This window comes from Megalobrama amblycephala, linkage group LG2, assembly GCF_018812025.1.
Source record: "Megalobrama amblycephala isolate DHTTF-2021 linkage group LG2, ASM1881202v1, whole genome shotgun sequence".
Classification (NCBI taxonomy): domain Eukaryota; kingdom Metazoa; phylum Chordata; class Actinopteri; order Cypriniformes; family Xenocyprididae; genus Megalobrama; species Megalobrama amblycephala.
Window position 1 is genome coordinate 44,407,202 of NC_063045.1, and position 27,588 is coordinate 44,434,789.

At 36.3% G+C, this 27,588-nt stretch overlaps 3 protein-coding genes across 3 annotated transcripts; 2 read left to right on the forward strand and 1 right to left on the reverse strand.

Moving 5' to 3' along the window:
- On the forward strand, positions 1-7,044 carry tmem88a (transmembrane protein 88 a). Its single transcript, XM_048178149.1, has 3 exons — positions 1-386; positions 3,577-3,982; positions 6,339-7,044. Exons 2-3 carry the CDS (start codon positions 3,605-3,607, stop codon positions 6,618-6,620), a joined length of 660 nt encoding a protein of 219 aa, XP_048034106.1. The 5' UTR covers positions 1-386; positions 3,577-3,604; the 3' UTR covers positions 6,621-7,044.
- A 998-nt stretch (positions 7,045-8,042) lies between these two features.
- Positions 8,043-10,625, forward strand: si:ch211-237l4.6 (uncharacterized protein LOC446130 homolog). The gene is made up of 2 exons (XM_048178160.1): positions 8,043-8,606; positions 10,019-10,625. The coding sequence occupies exons 1-2, from the start codon at positions 8,366-8,368 to the stop codon at positions 10,171-10,173; spliced, it is 396 nt and encodes a 131-aa protein (XP_048034117.1). The 5' UTR covers positions 8,043-8,365; the 3' UTR covers positions 10,174-10,625.
- A 3,018-nt stretch (positions 10,626-13,643) lies between these two features.
- On the reverse strand, positions 13,644-27,504 carry pcolcea (procollagen C-endopeptidase enhancer a). The gene is made up of 9 exons (XM_048178188.1): positions 27,349-27,504; positions 24,035-24,143; positions 22,869-23,127; positions 17,333-17,457; positions 15,896-16,032; positions 15,434-15,783; positions 15,272-15,352; positions 14,219-14,389; positions 13,644-14,099 (listed from the first exon to the last, which is right to left on the reverse strand). Exons 1-9 carry the CDS (start codon positions 27,459-27,461, stop codon positions 13,969-13,971), a joined length of 1,476 nt encoding a protein of 491 aa, XP_048034145.1. The 5' UTR covers positions 27,462-27,504; the 3' UTR covers positions 13,644-13,968.
- Positions 27,505-27,588: the final 84 nt, after the last annotated feature.

Genomic DNA, 27,588 nt, shown 5'->3' on the forward strand with positions numbered 1-27,588 from the left:
ATGCCCCAGCCAGAGCAGCGTGGGGCCAAAAAGAGAAGTGGGAGTGGAGAGATATAACTGAGTTACCAAGGCAGGACATCTTTGTCAAAGGAAGGAAAGAGTAGAGCAGGAAAGCAGGAAGAGAAAGGGCTGAAATAGAGGAGTGACCATTCCACAGAGATCAGTTTCACACAGAGCCGGTGGAGATACTACAGGTGGACATGAAAGCTAGATGAATATAACAAATAATAAACATCATAGACCTATATAATCGTCTCAGCCAGTCTGAAGGATTTGTCTATACTTCATTGAGGAAAGAAAATTATATAATAAGTAAAGGGAAAAGTTCCTCTGCAGGAGAAAAGTTGTTTTTTGAGGGAACGGACAACCTTCTCTATTACACTAATGTAAGTATAGAAGACTTTGGACTTTGTATTGCGTTTGAACTTATGCAAATAGCACGTTTCATGATTTGTATGCACATTTCTTTAATATCTATGGTTTATTTATGTATGCGTATTTAAATATGCAAATATATGTGGATTTTTGATCATTCAGGCTTTGGATAAATAGAACACAAAGGTATTTCAGTATTATGCATTATGACATTTTATCTTCCACCCATATTAAATATTTAAATATTTACATTTAATCATTTAGCAGCCACATTTATCCAAAGTGGGAAAAAATAAAAATGGTCTCAATCTAAAAAAGTGTTTTCAGTACACTTATGCTAACCAGTGCAACTCGTAGATTAGCTCAGTGTATGCTCCATTCTTTTCTTCCTGGCATATCTATTAACTTTAATTCCCTAAAGACTGTCTATGTCCTGTCAAAATCCCCCTTGATATATTTTGTGGAATTTCCTGATATTCGGAACACTGAATCAGAATGTAAGATTAGTAATGGTGGTGATTTAATCTTGTACAAATTCTTGCACTAAAATCACTCTTCTAAAAGTAAAATAAAATGAAAATATAAATAAAATATTTTAATATGCTAATAAAATACATCTGAATTAATAAATAATCAAATAAAATATTAATTCACCACCATCACTTTGGATAATACCATGTGCAGAATTAATAAATGTATAAAGAATACAAATTAGTCTTTCAGTAATTATTATCACTTATTAAAAAATACAAGTGATTTATAGGCCATTGAAGACTTCCTCAAGGTCACAACAAATTGCTCTTATAAAAGTTTTCAAAGGTGAATGTGTTGGGAAAGGTTTTTAAATCAAGGTCTCGATAACATCTGAACTATTAATGGCAAAGTGATATCATACTTGTATTCACTAAAAATTGGGCCCGCTCCAAATAAACAAGGTTAAGCAGAAGACTTATTCCTAGAAAGAATAAGCAAGCATGTGACCTCAGAGTTCCGAAGTCACAATCTAAAACACTTATGTGAGAACATGACGATCTGAGCTCTAACATCTGTCATCAATGCTACTACTACTCAATATGTATTTTTGATCAAAGGGGCTAAACAGCATAAATCAAGGTAAAATTAATATTTTCCTAACATTCACTTGCTTAAATGATCATCTGTAACAAGCTGTTAAGGGCTCTTTATGACTGTTTCTTTAGGATGTTGCTCGTTTGGCGTTCCGCTGTTTTATAGTATTTGTGATCTATTCAGCATTCAGGGTTTCCTGATGAGCCCATTCCAAAGTTATTGTTTTGTACTTTTTGGTCATCCTGGAGATCAGGGTGGGGTCAGCGGCTTCGTTTCCTGATCTTCAGTGTTAGTTATCCCCATTTTCTTTCTCTATATTTCACCAGAACATTTTAGAGAAATACAATCCACATTTTTTAAACAGTTTACTTCAACAAAATTACCTTTAAAGGAATATTTTTTTATTTAATTCAGGTTAAGCTTAATCGACAGCACTTATAATATTGATAACGACAAAAATTAATTTCCACTTGTTCCTCCCTGCTTTTTTTTTTGTTTTTTGTTTTTTGTAAATGTATAGGTTAGCGTGAGGCACTTATAATGAAAGTGAATGGGGCCAATTCATAAATGTTAAAATACTCACTGTATCAATAGTATAGCCACAGGACATAAACACTATCCCCCGGTTTTACAGACAAGGCTTAAGTTTAGTCTCAGACTAAAATTCATGTTTGTTCATGCTGTTTTAGCTGAAAGCAACTTGCACTAACAAATCTTAAAATATGTCAGTGAAATTGTTTTGACTCTAGATGCACACCGTAATGTTTATTATTGTTTTTTCTAAGGCGCTTTTATAAAAGCTACTTAAATGCCCTAATTGAACTAAGGCCTAATCCTGGCTTAATCTAAGCCCTGTCTGTGAAACCGGACCTTTTAGCGTGAAAAATCACTTACTAACCATTTCTGTGTAAAGTTATATCCAGTTTTACAACTTCACTTGCACCACCATGACAAGGCAACACAAACTCTAAAATGACTGTAAAAATGATTTACGGCTTTACAGCTTAAATAATAAGTTTAACAGAATAATTAAATTGCTTTTATAAAATTACCAGCTTCACATTTCTGCTTATAAATCCTCCAAAAACATTTACTTTCATTAATTGTAAGTGTTTCAAGTGTTTTTTTTTTTTGCTTTTTTATAACGAAAATTTGTTTTTGGTAATCAACTGTGTTACAAAATAACTACTGTCATTTGAGCTTAAAGGGTTAGTTCACCCAAAAATGAAAATTCTGTCATTAATTACTCACCCTCATGTCATTCCACACCCGTAAGACTATCTTCAGAACACAAATTAAGATATTTTTGATGAAATCTGAGAGATGTCTGTCCCTCCATAGACAGCTACACGACTACCACTTTGACGCTTCAAAAAATTCATCAAGAGATCGTAAAACTAATCCATATGAATTGAGCGGTTTAGTCCAAATTTTCTGAAGAGACACGATCGCTTTATATGAACAGATTGAATTTAGGCTTTTATTCATAAACATAACAAACAAATACACCAACATAATTAAAAGCTCAACCGAACCTGCTTTATATGCAAGAACAAACCTCAAACGTGCAGCGTAACATGAGAACGAACCTCATTGGTTCTCGCACATCAAGCAAACATGCTTTGGCTTCCGTTTACCACAACTGATGTGTGAGTTGATAAATGTTTATATGTGAATTTAAGTCTAAATTCAATGTTTATCATATAAAGCGATCATGTCTGTTCAGAATTTTTTTTTATTAAACTGCTCAATTCATATGGATTAGTTTTACAATCTCTTTATTAACTTTTTGAAGTGTCAAAGTTTCAGTTGCATAGCTGTCTATATGGAAGGACAGAAAGCTCTCAGATTTCATCAAAAATATCTTAATTTGTGTTCTGAAGATGAACAAAAGTCTTACGGGTTTGGAACGACATGAGGGTGAGTAATTAATGACAGAATTTTCATTTTTGGGTGAACTAACTCGAATATTCCTTTAATAGTCATTTCATTGCTGTTGAATTACTCATGACTTAAAAGGCTAATTGACACTGTTTGTGGGCATTTTATAGTAGCTATTAAATACTGTACCATTATTGGCCAATGGCCCTTAATTAATCATCTATCTGTCTGTCCTTTAATCTATCTATCCAGACAAACACTGGACATACCTGACAGGCTGATGAACGGCAAGATGAGTCTTTCCCGTAATGGTACCTTGGAGAAACCTGCCTCTCTGCATTCCCCCACAGATCAGGGGGAGTCCGAATCACCTCACCCGCGTCTCCATCACACCGGTTCCATCTCCTCCAGTTCTCCAGCTAACATGTCCAGCTCAGGTGTAGTGGTTCCTCCTCCGTACTCAATAGCAGGCAGTGCAGTGAACGACTCTCCCCTGGAGCTGAGAGGCTCTTTGGACTGTTGGGCCTGTTCTGTTCTGGTTACAGCACAGAATCTGATCATTGCCACACTCAATGTAGGTTTGGCTGCCTTTATCTTCGGCCTCATCCTGTTGCCATCGCTCGTCATGGTTGTTTTTGGCTTCCTCTGCCATTCAACGGTAATTTTTTAAAAACTTTTTTTAAAAGTCAATATCAAATCAAAATGGCCCCTATTTGCTTTAATAATGAACATTCCTTGTCTAACTGTACATGGTATATATATATATATATATATATATATATATATATATATATATATATTTTTTTTTTTTTTTTTTTTTTTTTTTTTTTTAAAGAGTAAGATTTGACCAAAAGAAACTACACTATAGTTCAAAGGTTTGAGGCAAGTAATATTATTTTATTGGGTTAGTTCACCCAAAAATGACATTTCTGGCATTAAAGGATTACTTCACTTTCAAAAAAAATGTTCCTGATAATTTACTCACCCCCATGTCATCCAAGATGTCCATGTCCTTTCTTCAGTCGAAAAGAAATTAAGGTTTTTGATGAAAACATTCCAGGATTATTCTCCTTAAAGTGGACTTCAATGGCCTCCAAATGGTTGAAGGTCAAAATTACAGTTTCAGTGCAGCTTCAAAGGGCTTTAAACGATACCGGACGAGGAGTAAGGGTCTTATCTAGTGAAACGATCGGACCGCACTTTCGTATTCTTCAAAAAGCTTACACTGTATGTCCTACGCCTTCCCTATTCAACTTACGGAACTAACGCAGCCCCAGTTGCATTTTTTCCGTAGGTAGAATAGGGAAGGCGTAGGACATACAGCGTAAGCTTTTTGAAGAATACGAAAGTGCGGTTTTGGCGGAACCACTTGGAAGGCGATCATTTGTTTATATAAAGCATATACAGTTGTATTTTTTCCGAAAATGACCGATCGTTTCGCTAGATAAGACCCTTATTTCTCGTATGGTATCGTTTAAAGCCCTTTGAAGCTGCACTGAAACTGTAATTTTGACCTTCAGCCGTTTGGAGGCCACTATAGTCCACTATAAGGAGAATAATCCTGGAATGTTTTCATCAAAAACCTTAATTTCTTTTTGAAGAAAGGACATGGACATCTTGGATGACATGGGCGTGAGTAAATTATCAGGAAAATTTTATTTGAAAGTGAACTAATCCTTTAAGTACTCACCCTCATGTCATTCCAAACCCGTAAGACCGTCGTTCATCTTCGGAACACAAATTAAGATATTTTTGATGAAATCCAAGAGGTTTCTGAACCACACAACGGCAGCAACATCATTGCACCCTTCAAGGCCCAGAAAGGTAGTAAAGACATTGTTAAAATAGTCCATTTAACTACAGTGGTTCAACCTTAATGTTATAAAGTGATAAGAACACAAAAACAAAACAAAAATAAGAAATTTATTCAACAATTTCTTCTCTTCCCTGTCAGTCTCGTACGCTGTTGACATAGTAAACACAGTGCAGCGCTTCTAGGTTCTACGTCAGAACGCCGACTCAGTATTGGCCGATGCTATTCACATGAGCACCATGACACATGCCTGTGATGCTGACGCAGGAGCCGGCCAATAATGACCCGACGTTCTGGCGTTGGAACAATATGAAGGTGAGTAATTCATGACAGAAATTTCATTTTGGGTGAACTAACCCTTTAATGCTTTTGAAAGAAGTCTCTTATATGCTATAGGCTGCATTTATTTGGTCAAACATACAGTAGAACAGTACTACTATTGTGAAATATTGCTACGTGTTTTCGATTTTAATATTAATATTCACATTACATATACATTTTAATATTTTTAAAATGTAATTTATTCCTGTGATGCTAAGCTGAATTTACAGCATCACTCCAGTCTTCAGTGTCACATGATCCTCCAGAAATCATTCTAATATGCTGATTTGCTGTTCAAGAAAGAGTATTATCAGTATTATCAGTGTTAATTGGTTGTGCTACGCTGAGTCCTTGATGAAAGGTGTTCATTCCTTCAAAAAAAAAAAAAAAAAGAATACTGACCCCAAATTTTGTATTTATGACATAATTATTAAATTTCAATATTTTTTCCTGTACTTGTCCCAACAGACCGAAATTCCACCCCAAATCACAACTCTCTCCCCCAAAAGGAAATTAAAACATTTCGATTGCTCAAATGTCATCCAAACACTGATAACTGAACTTCCCAGAGCTCAGTGAAACTAACACAAAACACCTGGGTGAGCAAAGGAAATGAACTATTTCACATAATCCTCTCTTATCATTTCGCTGAATCAGTGATCAGTTAACTGCCTCCAACTGAGCTGTCGCAGTCAACTCCCACTGCCTCACCATATGTGGATGTTTTTTATTATTATTATTAATTATCACAGTGTAATAATGCTCTTATCTGATCTGACAATATATTACAGGCATATTTGTACAGTATACTTTTCCAAATTTCAGTCACCTCCCTTTATTTCTTGCTAACTTACTCTTTTCTTATCCATTTGTTCCAAAGGTTCAGCGCCACGGTACTTCCGTCTACTGTTCGGATCTTTTGGACGATGGGGGTTGTGTGGCTTTGCTGGTGGTGGGGTTCCTGCTGCTGGCTCCGCTACTGGTTCTGGCTCTGGCTGCTTACTGCAGGATGGCACGCCACCTCCAGCTGGGCTTGTGCTTCATCCCATATAGTCGTGCCGTCTACAAGAACCTGCCTGCATCACGTCATCGAGGCCTGGGGGGCTGCTGTGGCCAGCAGGGGGCAGGAGAGAGCGAGGGAAAGGGAAGCGTGTGGGTTTGAGCAGCCTGATGAAGCCTGGTGAATTTAATGTGAATAGCTATAGCAATAGGTCACATTACAGAACCCAAATACAATACCAAACAGATGTCAATACAAGCAGTGCCGTGTTCTCAGCAGTTCTGTTAAATTAATTTTTTACAAACTGTGCATTTATTCAGTGTCAGTCTCTTTTTTAAGTGATTTTTTCAGTCCTTTCTTAACTGGCTCAACCTATACCATGGTGAAAAAGGTGGAACTATTTTTTTTACAAATGTTTAATGTTGTTTCTTTGTAACATTTTTAGTAGGCCTACTTTAGTGAATTTTCATACATTTAACTATGAAGTCTTTGTAAAAAAATTTTAAAAAGTTTTCTTTTATTACTGTACAAACACCTCTTTCTACTTAAATAAATAAATAAATAAAACATTCCCAAGATAAATGTATGAATTATCAAAAATGGTCAATGTGTGGCAAGCTATTTAGCAATTTTGAGTGCGGTTGATATGCTCCCATTATCTCATTACACAATCACACACATTTTTTACGCACTTGCAATGAATTATATTTAGCTGCTGTAAATTATTTCCGTGGCACTAAACAAAATTACAAAAATAATTTGCCTATATTTTGTATATATATATTCTGGAAAGCAAAAAACATGGTGCTTGACTGTGCAAAACCTACCATGATGCTAAATGTTTTGGGGCGTTAAAGGGTTTGTTCACCCAAAAAGTTGTTCCACGCCCGTAAGACCTTCATTCATCTTCGGAACACAAATAAAGATATTTTTGATGAAATCCAAGGGTATCTGATCCACACAGAGGCCTTGTTTCCTTGTTTACGTCCGAGTTATTGGCTGGATCCTGTGTCACCATCACATGCATGCGTCGTGCTGCTCACGTGTTCAGCTTCGGCCAATACTGAGCTGGCATTAGGACGTAAACAAGGAAGCATGCACTGAGTTCACTACGTATGACAATGGTTCAAATATTTTTGTTTTGTTTTTGCGCACAAAAAGTACTCTCGTCGCTTCATAACATTAAGGTTGAAACACCGTAGTCACGTTTACTATTTTAACCACGTTTTCAACTACCTTTCTGGAGGTCAAAAGGTGCAATGATATTGCTGCCTATATGTGGATCAGATACCCTCAGATTTCATCAAAAATATCTTAATTTGTGTTCCGAAGATGAACGGAGCTCTTACGGGTGTGGAACGACATGAGGGTGAGTACTTAATGACAGAAATTTCATTTTTGGGTGAACTAACCCTTTAAGTTGTTGCTGCTCTGAATGTTTTTATAGCTATGCAGTTGATAGAATGCAATTGATCTGTGTGGTTACTAGTGTGCTTTATGGCTGTTTCTCAAAAAGACTACTCCTTTTCTAAGTTTACAGTCAAATTCAAGTAGTCCCGCGCAAAAATGTCTCCAAATTTTCTGATTGGCTAAAAGGTGTGGGCCACAATTAATTTTCCATCAACAGCGGTTTTGCACTATTAATTACAACAATAGAATTCTCAGACATCTATTTCCGTGATAGGCTATCTTGTCAGACACTATATGGGCGAAAAAAATCTCTTACAACAACTTTAATTGCCATTAACGTGATTTAGCCTATGCGTTTATTGAATGCATTATTAAGAAGCTTTGCTATGGCAGATTCTTGAGGGGAAAAAAATGTACTCAGTCACTTCTGAGGTCAGAAGCTTTTGTTGTGGCTTGCCGGATTAGTTATTTAAAGCCTCGGCCGGTGGAAATTTCCCATGGCGTTCCGCGCACGCTCAATCAAAGCTTTAATACGCAACCGAGGTAACGGAACAGAGGGGCAGATAGAGTCAAGTACAGCATCATCAGACAGTATCCGTCGGGAATGCGACCTGCTTGCTGCCCTAACACGATCTCTGTGGGGACCAGCACGAGCACAATCTCATGGAGCCAGAGTTTCAAACGAAGCAAATCCTTCATATCACTGGATAAGACGCGCGCCAGTTTGTTTCTCTACAGGTACGTTTGGAACAAGTACTGTTTAAAGTGTCTGAAATTGGAATGTGTGACGTAGGCAGTGTTTTGACAAAACAACTTTTTAAAGTATGCAGTGTGCAGAAATATTTAGTGTGCTTGACATAATAATAGACATATTTTACTTAAAATAAGGTTCTGTGCTCAATAGCTACTTTAACGTGCACATTTTCATTTATCCTGTTACTTAAAATTGTATTTATTTATAAAATATTATAATAATATATGTTTATTTAGAAGCCTTTTATATTTTACTAATTTGTACGCTATAAACATTGTGTTTTTCTCAACGATGGGCTCATGTTTAGTTCAACTCATTTGATCTGTGATGTGTGTTTGCGTGCAACGCGCGCCAAGTCGCTCTAGTTTGATTTTCTTAAATGAGGGATTAACCTCTCCTCGACTGAGTTTTATGTAAGATATAAGATACCTTTCATAGAACGACAAAGCATCTTTCTCGTGCGTCTACAGGCAGTAGGTCCGGTGCTCAAGAGACTTGAGGGTCAAAGGGTCTTGGCTAGTTTCTAACTGCTGATGTCAGGGACTCCATATATTATATAATACCCCAAAATATTATATATATATATACATATATATATATTGGGGTCCCTGACATCAGCCAAGACCCTTTGACCCTCAAGTCCCATGAGACCTACAGCCTGTAATGGTATTCCTTTGTAAATACAATACATTTGTCACATCTGGAACGTTTTAATGATTTACAGCTTACAAAATAAATCATAGTCCCATTCTGCTAAATGAACGGTGGTGCTGCTCATTATTTACGTAACATAAGTGTTCTGTTATTATATAGCGGTTCTCTTCCTGTAGTTAAGATTTATGTGTTACATTGACGTTGTGGCTAATTGTGGAGTCAGAGCTGGTTGTTCTTGTTCGGGTGTTCCAGCCCTCCGAAGTGGGCCAGGGAACACAACTGTGTGCCCCGCTCAAGTGATATAGTACTGTATAGTACAAGCCTCAGACATGACTGAGGATTAATCCTCAGGATGAATGAGCTCTTTGTTTCTTTGAGCCATTATTAGCAATCTCCTGCTTTCACCTCTCAGCTAATGTTCCGGTCAGAGAAGCGAGATAAGCTTGAAGAAACAAACACAATGGCATTGAAACTCCATGTTCTTCAGTCAATAGACCTTTTACTTTTTTCTCTCTCTCCAGATCTCTAGATTGGGCAAGCCATGGGTAAGAAAGTCTTGCAGTGTTTTCCCTGGTACAAACGCTGTAAAGACCGCGGTAAAAGCAGACTGTGCCCTCCTCCGCCTGGTAAGTTGCCTTGTTAACCAAATTTTGTCCTGATATCCTGCTAATGAAGTTATAAGTCAAACTGTCTTTCAATACTTAATATTGTAGATTAATTTTCTCTCTCTGTGTGTTCACAGTGCCATCTGTTGAGGTGCAACCTGGCTTCTCTCCGACAGTCTCCTGGGGTTACGACGGAGAGGAAAGCGCCGTACGTCCCGTCTATTTTTCCCACAAAGCACGAGTAGTTTATCGCCACCAGATGGATGGAAATATTATCGATGCCACCTGCTGACCTCTGGGCTCCTTTCCCAGAATCCCTTGCCTTGTACCTGTAGACCTCCAGAACAGAGTAGAGGAGCATCTACTAGACTGTTCCGTCCTTTTGTATTTAGTAAAGATATCACAGTGTTTCCTCTGGTTCCTCCATCCTCTTGCCAGACCTGGCATTCACCTGTTCTTGTACTTACTGTGTTGAAATGAAATTAAATGTTTCAAGGGAGTGCTGCAGGCCACATGGAATGTAAAAAAACAGGGATTGAGTTGGATGTTGTAAATACAAATGCAATGTATGTACATTTTGTCATGCATATCTGGTCCTGGATGTATGATTTCCTGTTGTTGTTGTTGTTTTTTAGACAAACCACAATTGGTTTTTCAGAGGTTCATGAATGCATTCAGGAAAAAGATCAAATTTTGTACTAATCACTGAAATTCTAATATAAAATATATGTTTAGTAAATATGATTGTATATTTTGTCTTTTGTTCTCTGATTCTGTTAAAGGAGATTGAGTCTTGCAATAAAATAGTTTATAGTAAATACATTTTTATTGAATTTTCTTTACTTTTTTATTTAAATGTTTTATGTTACCGATTGATTCCCCGGAGGTTGGAGATTTAGCTGCTCCATGTCAATCTTTCTCACTCGTTGTGAGAAACGAACCTATGCCACTGCCACACCATAAAGAGGCCAGAGCAACTTTTCCAGAGATGGTCTTATTATAGGGAGATATAAGAGGGTCTGTGGCTCTACCATTGTAAAAAGTGTAACGGCTAACTTGAATCACATGTGCCTTGATAACCAATCACATTACAGTCTTGACATCATTGAATTTCGTTGAGTTTGGCACAGTCACTGAGGATACCATAGAAATGAATGAGAAGTGCCGTAAACTGAATCATACCTGTCGTTCAATTTTCTGTGACTTCTCTTATAAAACAGCATTTTTTCAGTGTAACTGCTAAAAATAGATCAATCCAAAACAAATGTTTAAGCCCAAACATGTTGAAGATTAGCTGACGATAAGCTATCTCCTCACAAAAGCAAAAGTTTATTCAGCATAGTGATCTCCTCCATTGACATCCACTCAAAATACAACAACAACAACAATAAACAGCCTCTTGTCTCCTTCCCTGGTTAGCGTTAGCAGAAGGCATTACATTTAAGGTCGCTGGCTTGCCTTCAAGTGGCTTTTACGTTTAAAACATTATAAAACATGAAAGTTGACAGACTTTGTGACTCCCCCATTTTACTTTCGAGTCTGAGGGTGTTTTGTTAGATATGCAAAGGACTAAATCAGCCATAAAATAGTGACTGGTGAGTATTACCTTTTAACTTACAGTAAAACATTATTTGTTTTACCTGTCAGGTCAGTTCTTCAAAATAAACGCCCTCCAACAACAACAACAAATTATTATTTTTTAAATAATAATAATAATAATTTGAACTTTTCTCCTTAATTGTTTGTTGGTAATATTGCATCCTGTCATTCATGAAGGTATAATGCATGAACTTGTATACACTATTCTGTGCTGGTCTCATCCTCTACTGTAATTTGCAATGTAGCCTATGTACTGAGGACTAAAGATGCTGTAGATATTTTGCCACCTCTAAAATGTTCTTTTCTTAATCCTGGGTTAATCATTAAACTTATTTGGCTGGGTAGACTTACTGTATATTAACGTCTAACATTTAATTTCACTGTGTAAACACAAAACCATTACCCAGAGTTCAGATAAGAGATGGCAGAGTGGCCCTTTGTCATCAGGGAGGACACAGAGAGGGCAGACATGCAGGATATAAATTCCCTGGTTGCCAGACATAGGATGAGAATTAGCTTCATTGTGCCTTTGCAAGTCATTATCCGCTTTAAGTAGGCCTCAGTGACGCTGATGGATGTATCTAAAGCGTCTGATGTCTGTGGTGCCTAAGAGCTTATGTTTCGTATGATTGCATGATGCATATATGAAGCTGACATGTTACAGTGGTAATTTTTTGCAGAGCTGCAGTAATGATTTGCTCTCTTTTTCAGAGTTTTTGAGTCCTGAATCTCAGACACTAAAAATTCAGACACTAGATGACGCTATAAACCCATGATTTTAGTTTGAGAGAGAAACAGAAATGCTATTTAATACTAGGGTAGGCCTACTGCTTTTTGCACAGTATACACATACTGCTTAAAAATTTTAACAAAATGTAATGTGCAATATGCAGTGTTTAAAATGGTAGTAAGATAAATTGTTGTTGCATGTTTAATTGTTGTTCATGTTTAATTGATATTCAAATAAGATTTTCATCACTGGAAAAGGAAAAGTTGAGTGCATGGAAATGTGGGATACAGTAATCACAGTGCTATTCTTGTATTATTTATATTACATTGTATTATTTTTTTAAGTTGGCTTTTTTTTTTAGAGTATATATATATATATATATATATATATATATATATATATATATATATATATAGTTTTCATTTTAATTTTGTTTTTTGTCATTGTTTGCTTTTATATCTCTAGCTTTAATTTTATATTTTGTTTTTTTATATTTTAAATTCAGTTTTATTTTTAGTAATTTTAGTTTTTTAAGTTTAAGTATTTTATCTAATATTTTCATTTAAATATTTTAAATTTTAAGCTTTAAAAACTATTTTGAATAGTTTTAATTTAAGTTGAAGGTAGGCTACATTATGTAACTTTTAGCCCTCTAGTGGTAAAAAAACAAAACTGCATGCATTTTGGAAAGAACAGCGTTTTGGTTATGCTTTGGTTTTGTGTGACTGTGACAGACGAATATGACCCACAATTAACTGTTTTAGAGAGCTACATATGGTAATTTATGTCATAAAATACCCTATAAAATACCTTACTCACCTGTTGAGTAGTAAAAACACCATCTCTGCCTCGCTTTTACAACATTTCAAATCCCTCAGTTCTCGCCATCTTCAAAGATCCATGCCAGTGTTGATTCTCACTTTATTACCAGCTCTGTCAAGTTTTGCTAGCAGACTCTCCTCTGTTCTGTGTTTTTTAAAACAGGTGATTCCCCAGAGGTTCAAGATTTAGCTGCTCCATATCAACCTTTCTCGCTCGTTGTGACAACTAACCTATGCCACTGCCACACCATACATAATAATAATTTGTTACATTTATATAGATTCGTTTATACATTTATATATTTTTCTTGGCACTCAAAGTGCTTTACATGTACCTTTAACAATGAAGCACTGAAGCACTGGGCTACTGGGCTAATGTAGCAGGTAATTTGGGTGTTCTATGCATAAAATAAATTTGCAAAATCGTATGGTAATAAGCTATTCTGTACATAGAAAGAGAAAAGGGAGGAGGAATAGAAAGAGAGAAGTGTTATTTTTACCACATCATCAGATGTGGTCATGGTTTATGTCAGTGTCATTCTTGACCAAAACCAGCTTTCAGTGAAAGGAAAAAGCCCATCCCAATAAAACAACACATTGCATCTCAATGCGTTAATGTGTTATACAAATCCTGTATTAGAAGACATCATAAATTACAAATATATTTTGTGACATCTATGTATGTATTGAATTGTATGAAAAATATCTTTCCTTTATAAAATTCAGTTCTGAGCTGAAGTTTGAAATGCACCATAGTTTAATCAAAGCAGCCCAGAAATGTTGTGTGTAACTTCCTGAGCATTATGTTACAATGCCAAAAATACCTCTTAATATCCAGACTAAGTTAGGGCCGTTGTCTAATCACCGTCCTTAGGCATTGCATTACATCTAGTGTCTTTGCTCTAAAGGCAGCTTGTGCTGACATGGGTCTGAGTGATCAGCATGGCTTGTTGTTGATGCTGGTCAGCATCTTCTGGTGTGGAGCTTTGTACAGGGCAGTGAAACTACCAGGATTGAGAACACCACGGCCTTCCTCGTCCACCTGACCCATCAGGATGAAGTTTTGACCTAGTGAAGAGACAGTTTTTGTCAATAAATAGATAATTTACAGATTTGTAAGAAATGAATGAACAATAAAGACTAAGGAATGTGAAGAATTAGTGGTCTGTATTTATCTGACCATGTACCTCTGCGCAGCAAGGGACATTTCATGCAGGGCATCACAAGTTTGACAGACATAGTTTCTCCAGCTTGGGTGATTGTAAGACTACCAGTCTTATAGGCCTTAATTAAGGACACTGTGGCTTGCATACTTCCTCTAGGTCCACGAGACAATGTTGTCAGCGTCCCTGTGATCACTGAGAAACAGAGAAAGACTGAAATAAAGAATTGCTCTTATAGACATAGTTTACCCCTTTAAAATTTAAATTCTGTCAGTACTTATGAACTTATATTATATTATATTATATTATATATATTAATTATATTATATTATATTATATATATTATATATATTAATTATATTATATTATATTATATATATTATATATATTAATTATATTATATTATATTATATTATATATATATATTATATATTATTATATATTATATTATCAAAATGAGGAATTGAAAGAGGGTGAGCAAATGATGGAAGCATTTTCATTTTTTAATGAACTGTCCCTTTAAAACATATACTACCATTAAATAAATTCATACTTTTATTGCATTAAACTGATCAAATGTGACAGTAAAGATTTTTATAATGCTACAGCAGGTTTGTAATTTATTTTTTAATAAATGCTGTTCTTTTTTACTTTCTTTTCATCAAAGAATTCTGCAAAGAATGTATTAACGGATTCAACAAAACTATTTAACTGCTTTCAACTTTAATGATAAGAAATGTTTCTTGAGCAGCAAATCAGCATATTAAAATGATTTCTGAAGGATCACGTGACACTAAAGCCTGGAGTAATTATGCTGAGCTTTGCCATCACAGGAATAAATTACATTTTAAAATAAATTAGAAAATAAATTAAAGTAGAAAACAGTTATTTTAAATTGCAATCAAATTCATTATTTTACTGTATTTGTGATCAAATAAATGCAGCCTTTGTGAGGATAAGAGACTTTTTTAAAAAACATTAAACATCTTATTGACCCTAAACTTTTGTGTGGTAGTGTAAAAGCTTCCTCTGTGTGCTTTATTTTTTTTTTAATGGTTGTTGTATGAAATGACTTACCAAATTCACTAGCACAGAAGCTGGTCTTGATGGATCCATCTCTTTTACATGCCTTTGCACACAGTGGGTTTGTGTCTGTGGCTGAAAAAAGCATTCAACAATGTCTAACAAGTTATGATCAACCACAATCATCATAATTTGTTACTTTTATCTCTTCCTTACATGGTCTGGATCTATCTGGCTCTGGCTCTGGCTTACGGACTGGAGGCCTCACAGGTTTAATGGGTCTAACGGGTTTGGGTCGTGGTTTTGGCTGCTCAGGAGCCTTTGTAGTAGTGGTTGTAGTTGTTGCTTCTGTTGTCAAGACAACAGTTTTCACCGGTTTGACTGGAGTGAGACGGGGTTTTATGGGTGTGGAAGACACTCTAGGTCCTGATGCAACATCGCCACCTGCAGTCGGAGTACGGAGGCCACGTGGGATGCTGTTGTATGACGCCATAAATCCGTCAGAAGTCACGCTAAGGTCAGATACAAACTGGACCAATAACACATTGCTATTGGTAACAATGTTCCTGTAGGTGGGACACAAAAAACAGGGATGAATGTGACGGTAAACGATTTTTTTTTCATAGATATGATAGCAATAACAAAATGACAGTCAAAGAGGTGAGTAAATTTACTGACTGAGGTGCAGTGTCTCCACAGTATTTTCCGATGCGCCTTGAATCGTCTTTCTCTCCTCCGTTAAAGAACGCCACATAGTCGAAGCGGCAGTACGTGTCAGTCTCCAAATCAAACTTACCGAACTTCACCTCAATCACCTGAAACATAAAACCCCAACACTTTACAATAATTAGTTCCCATTAGCCTCATTAGTTAATGAAGTAACTAAGACTTCCGCTACAGTTTTTAATAATTGTTACCTTGTTAAACCACTAAACCTTGTTAATGTTATTTAATAAAAATAGCCTAGTTAATGTTAGCTCAGATCCATTAAATAATAGTAACAGATACAACTTATAATTTTAACAATAGCCTGTTAGTAAATGTTGACATTGACATAAAACTAAGATTAAAGGGATAGTTCACCCAAAAATGAAAATTTGATGTTTATCTGCTTACCCCCAGGGCATCCAAGATGTAGGTGACTTTGTTTCTTCAGTAGAACACAAATTATGATTTTTAACTCCAACCGTTGCGGTCTTTCAGCCATATAATGCATGTCAGTGGGAATTCCATATATAAGAGTCAAAAAAACATGCACAGACAAATCCAAATTAAACCCTGCGGCTCGTGACGACACATTGATGTCCTAAGACACGAAATGATCGGTTTGTGCGAGAAACGAACAGTATTAATATATTTTTTTTACCTCTAAATCACCACTATGTCCAACTGCCCTCCACATCCGGTTAGTGAGGTCAAAAAACGCGTTCTGATGACGGAAGTGATCTCTTGCGCTTTGCTTCAATGAGTGCGAGACATCACTTCCGTTGTCAGAGTGCGCTCAGACCTCACTAACCGTGTTTTAGAGGCAAAAAAATTATATAAATACTGTTTGGTTTCTCACACAAACTGATCGTTTCATGTCTTAGGACATCAATGTGTCGTCACGAGCCGCAGGGTTTAATTTGGATTTGTCTGTGCATGTTTTTTTCACTCTTATGGATGGAATTCTCACTGACATGCATTATATGGCTGACAGACGGCAACGGTTGGAGTTAAAAATCATCATGTGTTCTACTGAAGAAACAAAGTCACCTACATCTTCGATGCGCTGGGGGTAAGCAGATAAACATCAAATTTTCATTTTTGGGTTAATTATCCTTTTAATAAATGCTTTAGAAGTATTTTTCATTGTTAGTTCATGTTACCAAATGTAGTTAACAAATGAAACTTTATTGTAAAGTGTTACCCAAAAATGATTTGAATTGTGCAAAAAATGTATTATATAATATAATATATTGGAAAATATCCCAGATAGGGCCTACAAGCAGAGAAAGTCAATATTTCCCAACAGGCCAATTTCTTATCATTTAATGAACAGGCTGCAAAAATGTCTGGCGTGCCGCCACTTATTCAACATTGAAATATTAATGTAGGCTTATGTTTTTTCCTGACCATTTCTGGCTCCACTGTTATAAGCCAGGAACAGCTGATGCCCGGTGGATAATTTTTCTCCGGCCAGTTTGGAGTTTTGATTGTGCCCTGAGACTTCGTGAGCTTCCCACCACAAAACTGGTGCTCTGATATAAAGAAAAAGAAAAGAAAGACCATTGAGGCTGTAAACGTTCACCTTCTAATATGCAAAACCAAGGGAACAACTCGTTTCCAGCATCAAGTATTTTGTCTGAAAATGAGAAAGCTGTACGAATGACACAGATTCAGTTGCAACCAGTGTTGGGGAGAGTTACTTTTAAATGTAATGCATCACAATATTGTGTTACTCCCTTAAAGGTAACGAATTATGTTACTTAGTTACATTTTTAAGGAAAGTAATGCATTACATTACTTCTGAGTATCTTTTTCTCACCTGGCTGAGGCTCGATCTCTTCTAGGCCTTGGAGGTGGGTTTTTTGTTGTTTTTGTTTTTTTGCAAGTGTTTAACGCAGTAATGCATTAACGCAGCCTATATAACATACACTTTCATTTTCTTTTAAAAACACATTTAGAATGTTATTAGATTCTGACCAATTAAAATATTTCTTGACTCTTAGCTATATATGCCATACAAAAGATCTCTTAACATTATGATTAATATTAAACACTCTACAACTCTTAAAATTGAAATTTTTTTTTCTCTTGAAAATTGAAAGTAATGTGTTTTGTTACTTTTTGTGAGTGTTGTGGGGGAAATTTTGAGTTTCTGTATGATTTCCATATGATTTTACTTGTATGCTTATGGTTAAATGATTTAGTTTTTCTCAGAAGTGTTTAATTATGCATTTTTTGGGTGAAAAGTGGAAAAACACTGAAGTGTTCCTAATATGGTAAAAGGACAGAGGCTTCAGCCTTGGAGGTTAGAGATATAAAAGTGAGGGGAAACTTTCGTTCTTTGTCTTAATCTCTACAGCTACTTGTGTTTCTGTTGACTGTTTGACCTTTCTTGCAAGAAATAAAACTTTTGAAAGACAATTGGGCATGTTTATCTCTTATGCAGTAGAGTCGGTTGAATTTTTGCCACAACAATTTGGTGTCAGAAGATGGGATTCCTTGGATGTGCCTTTTGGACCCGAGAGCGGATGGTGACTGATCACATCTTGGAGTTAGTAGTCTCAGCCCTACCCCGAATATATTGAGGGATGAGGGGCCGACCGCCAGGGTCCAGAAGGGGACACCACTGGAATCAGTAAACGAACCCATGGCAACACGACTCTCTGGTAAGAGATAAATCAAAATTTTATGAAATTTTTTGAAATTTTGTGATTAAGGGAAAAAAAACTGAAAAATTGTGATTTGGTAAAATTTGGAAGATTAGGAAACAGGAAAAATTGAAAATTTGTGATTTGGTAAATTGGGTAAAAAAAAAACTTTGGGCAGAGGCAGCGCGATCAAGACGTTCCCGGATGTGTTTTATCAAAATGATGATGTGTTTTATCAAATGAGAAAATTGTATGGCTAAAAAATGCATGCTAGATATAGGAAAATTAGTCAAATATTATGATTTTCCGAGAGAAGGAACATAAGACTTAAGGTCGTAAGGGAATGAGTTGAAGAGTACTGCGATGTAGGGATGTTGTGTGAAAGCGGTGTGTGTGTGTGAAATGTAAGCAGAGGTCGATGCAGAAAGAATTGGCATGTAGGGAAGGAGGACTGAATGTAACTTACAAAAAGTTTTGTTTTTCATCCATTAAATGGATGCATGACATTAGATGTCTAGAGAATTACAGTTTATATAATAATGATTGAAAGAGAAAGCAGCTATAAGGCTGTCAGTGCAACCTAGTATTTGAGATATGGGTAAAATAACATTGTGGTTCTGCAAAACAGTAGAAACCATATTGATGATATGTTTTGCATCTGCAGACTAACTATTTGATAAGAAGTTTTTTTGGTTTTTTTTTTCAAAAACGAATGTCAATTCTGGCAAAGTCTTAAGCTGGGCCAGAGTCAAAAGACAGTAGATAAAGTTTGATGTTATATAAGTTATAAAAAGGCAGTGTACTAGACCTGAATCCTCAGAGTCTCTCTCATTCAAAGTCAGCTAAATGCTGCTATCTGAGCTTGCGTCATAAGTGATAACAAGCTATTTATAGTGAAGCACAGTGTCTCAGTTGAAAATCATGGACACAGAGATGTTGAAAGAAATGATTGCCATGAAGAGGGCAGTTAGTTGTTAAATTTGTCAAAGGAAAACTCAATGAGTATAAAGAGATCTTTAAATTAGTAATACAGAATTGAATGATAGAAGTGACTATTTTGATGAATTTCTTCTATGACCAGTAACTTTTTGTCTGATCTTCATCACCACCATGTGCAGGGCCAATGGCTCCGGTTACAGATGTAACAGAACACTACACTGGACGGTTGCGAGAACTAAATTCACTGAGTATAATCTCAGCACTGATATGTTGCTGCTGAGAGAATGCACAGTCTAATGATTTTAGTGATTAAATACTGCTGTAATTAACCTGTCTCCATGTTTTAACACTATTAGGCAGTCCAATGGCTCTGGTGGCTCTTGAGTGCAACTTCCCTAAGATCCAGAAAACACCTGATTCTGTTGAAGAAAACTGTCAGAGATTTCACGATGGGAAAGAGCGGTTACCAGTGTGCATGAGGTGATTTCTTAATGACAGGTAAGATCCTCTTTGGTCAGACAGGGGACAACCTAAGGCAGGGGGTTACCGCCACCACTGGGCATCTACCCTGATGGGAGGTGTTTTATGTGAGATGGGTATGAGAGTTGAGCGGATGTCTGTGGGGCCAGCAGCATCATAAAGGGGGGATGACCTGTGAGAAGTACAGCAGTCTGACCCAAAAAAAAATAAAAAAATGTTCCTCTATACCATTCACAAGAAACCACATTCCTAAGAACTTTGCCAGGGGACAAGACCCTGACGAAAAGAAGATTATTGATATAGAGTTGATGGAAATGAGCTTTCAGAAGCTGACTGAGACCATGAGGTGATTGTCCATAATTTCTGGTGAGACCTTAGCAAAATTTAGTAACATGATGTTGGTTGCCCTATTGGCAAGAACTGTATAGAAGGTTAGGATTCAACATTATGATGAATCTCTGAATTCATGAGGCTGTGTTGACTTTGAACTAATATGTCTCTATCATAGTTTTCACTCCTGCCGGTCATTAGACATGGCATAGGATAATTCCAAGGCATGGTAGTGACTATGAAGACCACTTTTGCAGATTGGAGAGAAAGTTAAGTGAATTCAGCATTTAATCTAAAGATCACTTAAAAATGCTCCTAGTCTAAGTTACAGTCTTGTGAGGCTGTTGAAAAGATTATTTGTGCAGTAAGAGAGAGACGGCTGGGGTAGAGACAAGGTTACTCTGTCTGTCTGTTATCAGCCTGTTAAGGCTTACACAAAACAAAGCAATGAGATTAGAACCAAAACAACCCAGCTGACTTTTATAAAAAGAATTATAATGAACAGACATGCTTTGAGACTGGATAAGAGATCATGTAAAAACTAAGTAAAGAACTACAGAAAAAATGTGAAGTTTAAATGCGTGTTTTAGTGGATTGGTTATCCGGCTCTGTCTGCTAGTGGTAATTATGACTACTTTTGTCATTAATGATGTTGATTTAATTTAATTTCTGGATGAGTATGTTTAAGTATTTATGGAAAAATTGGAATTGTGAAATTGAATATTGCCGTCCATGGGTTAAACCCCATGTCTAAATTTAACTGGGGGTCTGAATTTAAACACTGTCAGCTATGTGTGATCACAACGCTAAATGTAAAATGTAGACTTGAAGGCACACTGGCAATCAAAATTATCCAGAGAGCCCAGTAACATTTACAGTATGAAGGACCGGTGGGGGAACAAAGTGGAATGTGAAGGAACATCATTGTTGTTTGACTAATCTTAATCAAGTCTGTACACCATGACTTGACCTGCTAGATAAACCGTTTGATAACTGTGAGGACGTGTTGTTTGTAGATGGCCCTGCATTCAGAGACAAAACAACAGGCCGGCATTGTGAAGGATAAGTTGTGTCCATGGAATTTGAAGTGTTAGTTTCAGGGCTGCTGTCCTCTAATTATTTGGTTTAAGCAGATGAGTTTGTGACCCTCACTGGAGGGGGTAAACTGATGACTGACAAAATTGTGACTATCTACACAGGTGTTCGTTATTGGTTTGGGGTGGTAGACGATTTTTGTTTCTGTTTCTGTAGGAAGTGCTGGAGCAGACACAGGAGATTGTGTGTAATCTGTTATCTGAAAATAACCATGATTTTTCTAACTCTTTACAGAGCATGTTTAGAGGCAGAGAAAGCTGGAGGAAATCTGGTTGCAGAATTAAAGATGGAGTTTAATTTAGTGTTGATGGCAAATGTTGTTTAGAGAAACAAGATAAATTGAAGGGGCAATGCATCAAAATGGGGGATGGTAACTCAATTAACGAAGCTATGGCTGAAAATATGCCTGAACATTTTTTCAATTAGGTTGGAAGACCCCATTTTAGGGAATGGAAGGGGCTAAACAATGAGTGGCATCAACCGAATTGTGTGAACATGACATGGTAAACTATTGCAAAGAAATGTTTTCTATCCTGTCTAAGGTTTGTGTACAGGTGAAATCAGCTCGAGGAATTCCAAATCACCACCAAGGTTCAGCCGACAATGACACATCGTGGGCTACAAAATAGATCTGTTGTGAAAAGATGTTATACAACTAAGATGGTACATGCTAAATGTCTGTAAAATGAAGGATATGATCCTTAGTTTTATGATTGGGCGATGTATCTAAAATTTGTTTTTTGTATGAAGATCAGAGATGAAGAGTATAAATGTGATGTAATAACATAAATTTGCTTGTTTTCATATTTTTTGAGAAGATCTGCATTTTTACCTTAGTGAAGCATTGTAATAGATGTAGTGATTAGTTATCAATGAATGATAAAAAGAGGGGAATTGTGGGGGAAATTTTGAGTTTCTGTATGATTTCCATATGATTTTACTTATATGCTTATGGTAAATGATTTAGTTTTTCTCAGAAGTGCTTAAGTATGCATTTTTTGGGTGAAAAGTGGAAAAACCCTGAAGTGGTAGACATGTTCCTAATATGGTAAAAGGACGGAAGCTTCAGCCTTGGAGGTTAGAGATATAAAAGTGAGGGGAACCTTTCGTTCTTTGTCTTACACTCTGCAGCTACTTGTGTTTCTGTTGACTGTTTGACCTTTCTTGCAAGAAATAAAACTTTCGAAAGACAATTGGATGTGTTTATCTCTTATGCAGTAGAGCTGGTTGAATTTTTGCCGCAACAGTGTACATGTCTAATTGATTATGTTATGGAGAAGAGAGAAAATTTTAACTGAAATATTAATGTGTAAATGTTTAAAGTAATGCTTTACTTTACTCGTTACATTAAAAAAGTAATCTGATTACATATTGCACATTACTTGTAATCTGTTACCCCAACACTGATTTCAACACATTTGATGTTTAATATTTAATATGTTTGATATCACCATCCACATGTGGCTTTCCTCCGTTGAAGTAACCCAGGAACCCTCTCCCTCCTGTTCCAGAATCTGATACCATCTCTACCATCATGGTGTTAGACGTGGAGATGAGAGCCCCGGGCCGGAATGTTCCGCAGAAACGCCCGAGCTTCTGCACCATGTTAGAGTGTCCATTATACACATCCACATAGTCATAGCGGCAGAGAGGGTCAGCCTCCAGGTCAAAAACCCTGAAGGAGAGCATGACTACATTGCCTTCTGGAACCTAGAACAAAGGGACAGAGATACTTAAAGGATTAGTTCACTTTCAAATGAAAATGACTTTACTCACCCTCAAGCCATCCTAGGTGTATAATGACTTTATTCTTTCTGATGAACACAATCGGATTTATATTAATAAATATCCTGATGTATACAAGCTTTATAATGGCAGTGAGTGGGATCAATGAGTATGAGCTGAAGAAAGTGCATCCATCCACATCCATCCATCATAAACGTACTCCACACGGCTCTGGGGGGTTAATAAAGGCCTTCTGAAGCGAAGCGATGCGTTTGTGTAAAAAAATCCATATTTAACAAGTTATGAAGTAAAATATCTAGCTTCCACCAGACCACCTTTTACACTTTCTACTTGCGATGAAAGTGTAAAACTCCCACAGTTCAAAAAGCTTACGCTACGTCATACACCTTCCCTATTCAGCTTACGGAAAAAGCTTAACTGACGTGATGCCAGTTCCATTTTCTTTTCTGTAATTTGAATACGGAAGGTGGTCTGGTGGAAGCTAGATATTTTACTTCATAACTTGTTAAATATGGATTTTTTTTACACAAACGCATCTCTTTGCTTCAGAAGGCCCTTATTAACCCCCCAGAGCTGTGTGGAGTACGTTTATGATGGCTGTATGTGGATGGAGACACTTTCTTCAGCTCATACTCGTTGATCCCGCTCACTGCCATTATAAAGCTTAGATGCATCAGAATATTTATTAATATATCTCCGATTGTGTTAATCAGAAAGAAGAAAGTCATATACATCTAGGATGGCTTGAGGGTGGGTAAAGCTTTGGGTAATAATTTTCATTTGAAAGTGAACTAATCCTTTAAAGTCTTTTACTCTGGGATATGGCCCAGGATGATGAAGAATCTCAAGTGTGAACTCAAAGAGAACTCACTGTGATGTACCAGGTACATTTGCTGTTGGGTTTATAGAACGATGGGAATCCTTCACTGGCCACAAAGCCTGAGTCTCCAACCAGGTCACCGCCACAGTTAAACACAGGCCTGAGAGAGTGAGGAAGAGTGAAAAAAGAGGGATTTCTGGTGAGAAAATGCTGATGTGAATGTGTTTATATTGCACAATAAACACACTGTGTTTATACCATGAAGGCGAGTTAGAAGTTTGACCAGGACATAGTTTGCAAAAGACATAATTCACAAAGTACAAACAGATGCACATAGATGGACCTACAGTACAATAAATCAAAAACTAAATTATGGCAGGCATTCAGGCTGAAAATATTTTGCTAACCAAAAGCTATTTAAGATACCAGTTTTATGACATTATAAGTAATCATTACTTTATTAAAACGTCAGTGGTTTTAGCTTTCATTTTATCTGTCATGAGAAGCATAGTTCAACTAAATAAATGACAGAAAGATTTACATAATCAATAAAAAAGGTGCTTTCAAAATTGTCCCATAACAAAAAGAGTAAATCTGACAACTGGTTGATGCAATCAACCTATCAAACTAAAGTAGCAAACAGGTTTTAAAATCTAGGTGGCTTTTAATAATAATTTTTAATAGCAAAATATTCATTACTGTGTTTTCAATACAATTATTTAAATTAGAATGTATTTGCTTTTTTTTATTTTATTTTTTTATGTATTTATTGTAAATTTATCTGTTCAGGTTATACCACCCTAATTAAGATTCAAGTTTATTCATTTAAAAACACCAGAAAAATGTACAAGTGATATCAATTACATCATGATAGTTATATTAAAAAGATGTTGTCTCCTTTCAGTAGCTTTGAGTTCAGTAAATAACTACTTAAAAAAAAAAAAAATATATATATATATATATATATATATATTTTTTTTTTTTTTTTTTTTTTTTGCAACATTTCCAAAGCTGTTCCAGAGAGGCAGACACTTTTATTCAGTATTTACAACATCACAGGCAGTATTTCTAAATCACTGACAGCTCAAAATCCCTTTTGAATGTTGAGAAATGTTTTATTGGTTTTGTCGTCTACAGCAACTTATGTTTATAGACTTAAACTCTATGACACTGTAAAATAAAACAGAGCTCTTTTGTAATGTAATGGTGCAGAGCCAGGACACTCAAGCAGACCAAAATACTGGTCATTATGCAGTTACTCCCACAAAATCTGTCTGAGACAGATTCTCTTCACTCAGCAATTTAGACGTTTACTGCATGTTATAATTTTTACCTTTTCTTGACCTTTTCAAATATGTACTGTGTTAAAAATGAGCAAGAAAATAAAAATAGGGCTAATATAAACAAGACAATCAATTAGATGCATAATTTTTCTTAAAAATAAGTTATGCATTAACAGATTTCCATTTTATTATTTACATCTTATATTGTCTGTAAACTCTTACGTTACCAAGGCAACAACTGATGCATTTGTATTACATTTACTGATCTATACATAGAGATATATTTTACAGATCAGTGATTGCATTCCACCATAGTGGAAAATGAAATCATATCCGTACTGGAAAAGCGGCTATAGATGGTGTAGAATACCTCCATCAACAACCCCAAAGCTTGTACAGTCCCATACCTCTTCTTGGGTCGACATTTCATTCGGTAACGTTAGCCAGTTTTGATTTATATGCAGTTTAATGTTTGATGAGCCCATTAGCCAAAGACTTTGCTTATATTTGCGCAAGCAATGCTTCTATCGCTTGTTTCTGCTTCTTTTTCGCCGATTTTGATCCAAAGATTCTGTACTCTTTCAGAGGATACATAATAGTGCCCCCTACCGTATAAAAGTAGCCACGTTTTCATTACCCTTTAAATTGTGCAAATTAAAATTGAAATGAAAATACGCTCAATGGAAACACGTCAGTTTCGCAAAAACTCCCATATATCGCAAAAAAGTTTTTACGCTCACATCAGGTTTTTCAGGCAATTCGAAAAAGGAATATTTAGCAAAACTGCAATGGAAAGTTTTTTTCGCAATTACAGGTCACCTGCCATATGTAAAAGTTGATCATTCTTTAAAGAGGGCTTGGTATGTTTGGACAGAAGATGAGAGTTCTTCATTAAACTCATAAAAGACAAAAGTATTACGGGACTAATGGATTCTAAACAACAAAGAAATGCCACAATTTGAATTTATCAAGACCTCAAAGCAGATAGGAGGGAGAAACACCCAGAAATACCTCATACGTGACTGCTCCCAAGTATAAGGGCTTTCCTTGCCATAAATGCTTGGATAACATGCCTACGTCTCCTATGATTAAAAATAATGGCTAGTGCAGTGGCTGGGATATATGTAAACTAACCAACATCTGTTGCCATGATTTTTGGAATGACTTATCGTGAAAGGGAAAAAAAAAGATGTTTTAGTTGCATAACATCGGTTAATGGAAATGCCGTCATTTCGCAATAGTTTTTTATCAATATTTAGAAAATATCCAAAACATTTTGCGCAAATCTGTAATGGAAATGCATCAAGTGAAAACATGTATTGGAAAATTCCATCAGTGGTGGGAAAGCGTTGTGTCAAGAATGAAAATTCCATCAATGGCGGGGAAAGAGTTAAGTAGATTTGAAGTAAATTCCTAGGTACACACCAGTGGACTACACAAAAATTCACATCATCAGAATTAGGAACATATCTGTTTTCTTTATAAATGTAAGTTTATAAGACAGTGTGTAAAAAACATGTTTTTTTGGTACTTTTTTGGCCTTTTTTTATTTATTTTTCTATTTTGGCTTTCACTGTATAGAAAAGAGCATGCATAAACAGTCTACTAAATTTCTCCAACAAAGACAGAAAATCATATGGGTTGACTGGAAATTTAATTCTTGGCAGAACTATTTCTTAACTGCAACAGCCTAAAAAGCAATAAAAGTTTTCCAGAATTCCAGACCATATGGTTGTCAGATTACTAAATCTAGTCATTATTTAACAAATTTAAATAATTAAAAAGGTAAGCAAAGGAAAGGAAAAGGAAAACTGGACCTGATGCAGGGTAAAGTGACCTGATTCACCCTAAAAACACACTAACCCAAAGTACTTCCATCTGCAACTCTTCATCGTTGTGTAATCAATACATTCATCATTACTGAGAATTCACACACACTCCATGCATTTAAAGAGTCAGAAATGACACTCGCTACCAGACATAAACACCTAAAAAAGCTAGCAAGTTTAAACAGCTCCTGCAGTAGAAACCCGTCTTGACATGCTCACTTAATTTGTCCTCACCAACTGCCCTACCACGCACCTGGTGTAGTTGGTGGTCTGACACAAGGCCCCTCCAAAACTCAGACATAGAAGAATCCCCAAATTCCACACAGCAGCCAAACGCTCCATATTCTTCAGCACTGAGATCCACATGCAGACGCAGCCACAAGACACATGACACAGAGAGGAGGAGGTATGGAGGGAGGGATGCTGAGGAAGGAGTAGAGGGAGTGGGAAAGTGACGCTATATGGGGGGGGAGACAGCAAGGGGAAGGTTTTA

Excerpts from the sequence above, each read along its gene's own strand:
- pcolcea (XM_048178188.1), bottom strand. The coding sequence starts at position 27,461 with ATGTGGATCTCAGTGCTGAAGAATATGGAGCGTTTGGCTGCTGTGTGG. Across the intron at positions 16,033-17,332 it reads TAACAGTGGAGCCAGAAATG|GTGATTGAGGTGAAGTTCGG; the intron begins GTCAGGAAAAAA and ends TTTATGTTTCAG. Across the intron at positions 14,390-15,271 it reads CTTCTGTGCTAGTGAATTTG|TGATCACAGGGACGCTGACA; the intron begins GTAAGTCATTTC and ends TCTGTTTCTCAG.
- si:ch211-237l4.6 (XM_048178160.1), top strand. The coding sequence starts at position 8,366 with ATGGCGTTCCGCGCACGCTCAATCAAAGCTTTAATACGCAACCGAGGT. Across the intron at positions 8,607-10,018 it reads GCCAGTTTGTTTCTCTACAG|TGCCATCTGTTGAGGTGCAA; the intron begins GTACGTTTGGAA and ends GTGTGTTCACAG.
- tmem88a (XM_048178149.1), top strand. The coding sequence starts at position 3,605 with ATGAACGGCAAGATGAGTCTTTCCCGTAATGGTACCTTGGAGAAACCT. Across the intron at positions 3,983-6,338 it reads GCTTCCTCTGCCATTCAACG|GTTCAGCGCCACGGTACTTC; the intron begins GTAATTTTTTAA and ends TTTGTTCCAAAG.